This window comes from Opisthorchis viverrini, assembly GCF_000715545.1.
Source record: "Opisthorchis viverrini unplaced genomic scaffold opera_v5_84, whole genome shotgun sequence".
Classification (NCBI taxonomy): Eukaryota; Metazoa; Platyhelminthes; class Trematoda; order Opisthorchiida; family Opisthorchiidae; genus Opisthorchis; species Opisthorchis viverrini.
Window position 1 is genome coordinate 1,378,538 of NW_008751741.1, and position 6,724 is coordinate 1,385,261.

Genomic DNA, 6,724 nt, shown 5'->3' on the forward strand with positions numbered 1-6,724 from the left:
CCAGCTGATTTCCTCGTTTATGATGTTTTTAAGCAACTGAATATGCTGCACCAGGCCGTTTCATGTTTCAGTTGGCACGATATTCGAGATGTCATCATAAAAGAGAGATTCAGCTGGGTTCCGGGTGAGTCTCTCCTCAAAACCATATCGGTATGCAAATGGGTGTATTTCGCTAGCCTCAGATTTCCTTTTTATGGATAACTACGTAATCCTTACCTGGTCTGACGAAGCTTCTGTGTCAGAGATGGGAAGTTGCTCAGTAGTAAAGTCACCGGCTTTCCGGAAATGAGTGTATTTCTCGAAAACAGTCCAATTTGGGTTCAAGTAGAACATATGGTTGATTGAAACTCGGGGACTGCGCCTACTTGCTGAGCCCCAAGGAGGGCGAAACCGGTCGTGAGCTGTCGAAGGGTTTTCAGCAACCGTGTGAGTAGTTTCCATTATAAAAAATCTGTTTAACAAACATTTCTGAAACGATGACTTCTCGGTCGGGTTCAAACTAGACCTGAGTGACTGATTTAAATTGCTTCAGTGGCAGCCGGCAACATTACGACTAAATAAAGCCTGTTACGGACATCAAGCAAGCGGTAAACCTACGTGAAAGTTTTTCCGATTCCATTAGAATCTTCGCGCAAAATAGAACGCATTGATACACACATACCTAAGCTTGATCTAGCAAATATAACCTTACCCTAATCGAATTTGGACAACTATACTGTAGATTTGTATATGTCCGGAAAAATCAGATCTGCGGATGGCGACTGTTCTGTCACTCAGTCAACTACCAGAAAAAGGAAGGATGCAGAAAGAAGCTAAGTTATAGGACAGCTGGTCTGGAAAATTATTGCGATGGAGAGCTATCGTCCATAAAGGACTGCGTGCATCTTCGACTTGACATGGAATGTTTTAGGCGAGGCAGTAGTGTAATTTCTCCGTGGTGCCCCAGATTACCACTGAATCAGTCATATGAACAACGTTGGAGGTACTACTCATAAGGTCGCTGAAAATGCGTCGGCAGCCCACGACCGGTTTCGTCCTTTATGGGGCTCATCAAGTAGGCGCAGTCCCCAAGTTTCCGTCAACCTTATGTCCTACGTGAAACCTAACTGCACGAAATTAGCGAATATACACTCATTTGCAAACTAATTTGGTTTTTCGAGAGACTCACCTGGAACCCAGCCGAATATCTCGTTTGTGATGTTTTCAGGGGACTGTGTCTACCTGATGAGCCCAAAAAAGGATGAAACCGGTCGTGGGCTGTCGACGGATTTTCAGCAACCTTATGTGTAGTACATTACAAAGATATACATGTATCGCGGAATCTCGAATATCGTAGCGACTGGAACATGAGGCGGCCTGGTGCAGCACATTCATTTGCCTGAAAACAGGTGAGTCTCTCGAAAAACCGAATCAGTTTGTAAATGAATGTATAGTCGCTAACGTTGGAGGTGTTTATTGCAGTGCAGGCATACATGAATGTGGCCGCCTTTGCCCACTGCATGATAACACAAAGAGTGCACTCTGGACACATCAGAATTGTCCTCATGACCGGTTCTTGGGTCACATGTTTTCTCAAATAGTTTGCATCAGCTACCTCAGTTCACACCTTGCGTTCTGTAATCTGGCTCTACAAAACAGACACAGGGAAAAATTCAACTGACCTGTATCGATCGACCGTGTGGACATCATATAAAACCGTGGTGAGAGTTGCGCGAGGTAACTGTTTGATGCACCAGATCTGAAGAGGAGGAGAGAAATGCAAGTCACGTGAATACTCAATGCATCAATAGAGCGCAGAGAGAAGAACAGCTGTTTGCAGTCGTTTAGCAGAATGATTGGCAAATTGCCTCGAGCGATAGATAAACTTCGGACGACATCGGTCAATTTTTTTGACCGTTTACGTGGCAATTCAGATAACTTATCAATGTAGTTCTCTAATTGTGACCTTACTGTGTATTTGGAAACACTAATGTTGAAGTAGGTGAGGAAAATATAGCTGAAAAGGGATAAACTCTGGTTTGAAATTTGATGGAGGCCAATTCTCACTACTCAGCTCAAAACAGTGCACGATTTGGCTATTCCACATTCGGTTCTTTTTCACAAAATATTCGTATTCGGCTATGAACTATGGATTTACGTAAGTGTGTGGAGTAAAACGACGAACTTGTTGGGCTATCCTAGAGGAAGATAAAAGAAAACTGGCTTGGGCGTTTCGACTGCTTCATCTACGGTGGAAGAAAGCTAGAATATGTATCTGTTTACTGTGGCTTGGTTTTCCGGTGTTGTAAAGTTTGAGCTTATAATGAATGCCCACAGTGCACGCAGACGCAAGTGGAGCATACGCAACTTACTAAAGTCAGAAGTCTGGATTTCCTCCCTGATATCATATAATTAGGGAAACGTAACCCATAATTATTAAGGATTAATAAGCGGATTGTTTAAAACCTATCCTATTTTTTTGGCGAATATACACTCATTTGCAAACTAATTCGGTTTTTCCAGAGACTCACCTGGAACCCAGCTGAATCTCTCGTTTGTGCTGTTCTCAGGCGACTGAATGTGCTACACCACTTCCTGTTTTGTTTCAGTCGCTACGATATTCGAGATATCGGGATACATGTCTATCTTTGTAATGTACTACTCATAAGGTTGCTGACGGATTTTCAGCAACCCTATGAGTAGTACATTAAAAAGATATTCTGTTTTTACCTTGAATGACAATTGTTGGTCCATATTTTGGTCCTGGTGGTACTTTCAGGGCTGCGAAGTAACTTCACTGTTCACTGTTTTGTTGTTGAACACAGCCTTAGTAAAAAGGGAGCAGTTCTTCTCTGCTTTGCGCTCTTTCATCGAGGCTGATTCACAACTGCTACCTATAGCATTTCTATGAAGTTAATGCTTCTCCAGAGTTTTCGTGGCAAGATCTGTAGCTGCATGAGTAGTTTACAAAGTGGTAAAGACTACCGAATTGTTCAGTAGTGTGGGCTTGGCGCGTCCCATTACTCCGTGGTTGTTGGATCACCTCTATGTCTCTCAGCTGTAACACCCTTCCGGTGCCTAGCTGCCATGCCACACGAAGGAAGCACAAGGGCTGGGATACTGCCAGGTTGCCCAAGCCTAGACAGGGGAAGTCGAGAGGCAGATGCCAGGTTCGAACCACGAACCTTTCGGTCAGTAAGTTCGCGCTCTAACCACTTGGGTCATGTCGCCCCACCCCTATATATAACATATAAAAAAAGTATACTGAGTCCAAAAATCTTCATTCCATAGTCGCATTTCGCCGAGTTGTTAAGCATAATGAACTGGTTTAAAACGGAAGCATTCTTAACCATGTTGCAGTTTATTTAATGTTTCGCTCCTATGCCCACCGTTTCTGATGCATATACCTGTTTATCCATCGGTTTGTGTAATGGATGGCACAGACAGGTCGAAATGACTCAGTGGTTAAGGCGTGAAATTGATGAACGCATGCTGCGTGGTTCGAACCCAACCTCAGCACCTTGACTGTCCCTCTCTAGGTTTCTGCAACATGACGGTATGTCAAGGCCGGAGTTCCCTCGAGTGGCATGGTAACTATACCAACATCATTTTTATTACTATTTTTAGCCTGTCCATGAGGTCAAAGCCAACGGCAAGATGCTAGAATCCTGCGCAAACTGCCATGAAACCAAGCCAGCGTGTTCGTAATGGAGTCACGTGCTGTGTCCTTTTTGGTCACAGGATTGGACAAAGGCAGCGCCATAGTTTGTACACGCGTCTGATACGACTCGAGAGTAGATATGGTCGAAAATAGCACAGCAACTAATCAACTGGACTGATAGGGATAAAACCTAGAAATTGAGGACTGGAAATCGTTGAAGGAGAGTCGTTTGCAAGCAGACTAATACCCTATCCACAACAGGACTCGACTAAAAGGATAAACGTAGCAAACGATGCACACGGGCAGTTCAGAGTTCAGAATTCATCAGAGTTGCAGGAGCGTCCGAGAATCATGGCAACACAACGACGAAAATTCGCACATACTGATTTGTGAGACAAGGCAATGGATTTTGAATGGGATAAAGGGGGGAGTAATTAGTCAACATGTGTGTGTTCAAAAAAACCGGCAGTGAATGAAGTGTTACTGGGGCAACTGGCTTGGGAACAGACTGACTTCAGATGTGAATCTTGCCTTCCGAAGGGGATTTAGGTTGATTGATCCATCGGCCAAAACTACTCAAAAACATTGGTTTAAATACTAAATAAGACGTTCCACATCTGATGTAAAGCTCTTCTAGCAGAAACACTTTTGCTGGCAAGGATCTTTCCAATGCGATCCTTAAAGTCGAACGGGGACATTCCGAACTTGCCAATCTACCCTCTATGGTAATTTTCTCCGTTGTCGGCTCCGTTGCGCTCATAGTCTGTCATCTTAAACCGTCCGATATCACTATCAGGATCACGATACGAATGTTACGTTAATGTCCTTTTTCATGTTTGGCTTGGTTTGATCGATAGTTTAGCCGATCTAACTACCGCATTGACTTAGGGACAGTACACAATCATTGATTTCTCGGCGATTGCAATTAAAAGGCTTGTTGACAGACAAACGACAGTCCTTTCACTGGTTAGTGAACATTGTACTATCTGGTACGCGAAAATTAAAAGTAATATTGATCAGAGTCATTTTACATAGTTCTTACACAATCGACTAAATGGGTGCTTGTTATTATGGCTTTCTAGGTAGCGTAAACGGAGTACACCTCTCAAAGCATCTTAGGGGACAGGAATAGGCAACTGACTGATTTTCAGGCACATTGCGTTCATGTTCCAGTTTGTCTCAGACTAATTATGCAAGGTTACTGAATACTGTAAGAATCAAACGGCGTCAAAACCTGTTGAAATTTCTTAGACAACTAAACACTTAGTACTCAGACACAAGGGTGTCGAGTCCACTCGCTTATCGCATTCATAAAATCCCAGCCGTTCCATGTTTTCGCCCAGTTGTTCTGCCTCCTTTTGACGTCTGATTATCCTGTTAGTCTGTCTGCTCCTATTTGAACTGGGAGCCGATCGATAGCAGATCCAAGACTGACAATAATTGAAAAGACTATCTATCTAGAATTATGATCACTCTTGCTGACCTAATCCTGATCCGACCTTTAGGTGAGTGAACACTGCTAATCGGTATTTGCACTGAATTTATTTACTCGAAGATATCGTTACTAACTGGACACAGGGGAAAACAAGCAATCTTTTTGAACGGATATCAAAGTCGGCGTGATTTATTGACTACCATCTACTTCATTTTGTGGTCCATTCTATTTATCGCATCCCTAACAAAAAGATTGGGATGACAGCTGCATAGGGGAATTTCGATTCCCATCCGACTCCTTTATGTAAGGACAGGAAAGATCCCCCAGAAAAGACCCTGAAGGTTGCTAGAACCACTGAAGCAATGGTTGGATTGGAATCACAGTACTATGGGAGATGTGCCCTAAAAACGCGTGCAGCGAATACAGCAGACTACATCGCGAGAAGAAACTTACAGTTACGTAGTATAGTCGAATATTCGGGAGACTAAAAGCTGCAGAATCAGTGTTCACACTAGGGAAAGCCCGAACAGTTACGGACAGATACGGTCTGAACAAGTCATCCACAGTTGGTGCAAACCATTCTAAATCCTCGTTCCAGCATGGTAGACATAGCTGAATTCATCACCAGAAGCAGTAGGACCAAACCACTGTCTTCGTAAATGTGTTTATCGATCGGCTTCCGATTTCCGGCATAACACATTTCGTTCACTGGCAGATGACGAGGTGTGCTGAAGTTGCTTCAACGCAATCTCCCTCTGCGGTTACCCTGAAGGGATAGCAGTTGTTTCTTCGGCTCTTTGGACCACGGTGTACATGTATGGGGTAAAGTTATAGATCAGTCTGTGGTTTTGGGTTCAAATGGAACTTAAGTGAAATGAGTTGCCTCTTTCTGTTGCGTCAGGATGGAGAAGCTTCCCAGCTGTATCACTGCACCACTCGACGGAATACAAACATATTGCCAATTGAGGTTAACTGATTTAACTGGCTGTAGTACTTTTCTCCCCAGTAAATGTTGTCTGAAGACAGCAGACAGGATTAATGACCGGTGAAACCGTACTGCATGAGTTTTTTCTGCCAAAATGATGAAAGTTTTGTTTTGTCCAACTTGTTGAAATAGCTTTAGTGATTACTTCTGTCATAACCAACCTGTTTTATCAAGGTCATTAAACTCGTCTGGTCAAAGTAGAATAAGACTCAAGAACAGGACCATTATACCCATAGAGGAAACTACTCACAAGGTTGCTGAAAACTCTTCGACAGCCCACGACCGGTTTCGCCCTTCTTGGAACTGATCAGGTAGGCGCAGTCTCCGAGTTTCGTCAACCTGATGATCTACTTGAACCCATATTGGACTGTTTTCGAAAGAATGAACTCATTTGCAAATCAATTTGTTTTCACAAAAGACTCAACTGAATCCCTCGTTTATGATGTTATACAACTGAATGTGCTGCACACAGGCCGCCTCATGTTTCAGTTGGTACGATATTCGAGACATCGCAGTATATTTTTATAAAGGAAACTACTCACAAGGTTGCTCAAAACTCTTCGACAGCCCATGACCGGTTTCGCCCATCAGTTGGAGGACATCATAAACGAGAGATTCAATTGAGGCTCCCGTGAAAACCAAACTGATTTGCAAATGAGTGTAT

At 43.3% G+C, this 6,724-nt stretch overlaps 1 protein-coding gene across 1 annotated transcript in view; it reads right to left on the bottom strand.

The window, feature by feature from the left end:
- Positions 1-6,724, bottom strand: part of T265_04879 (hypothetical protein) — a gene marked incomplete at both ends in the record, with an annotated part of 74,656 nt that overhangs the window by 1,263 nt on the left and 66,669 nt on the right. The window contains one exon of the mRNA XM_009169733.1: positions 1,662-1,738. Coding sequence (XP_009167997.1) covers positions 1,662-1,738 — 77 coding nt within the window. The remainder of the gene's footprint in view (positions 1-1,661; positions 1,739-6,724) is intronic.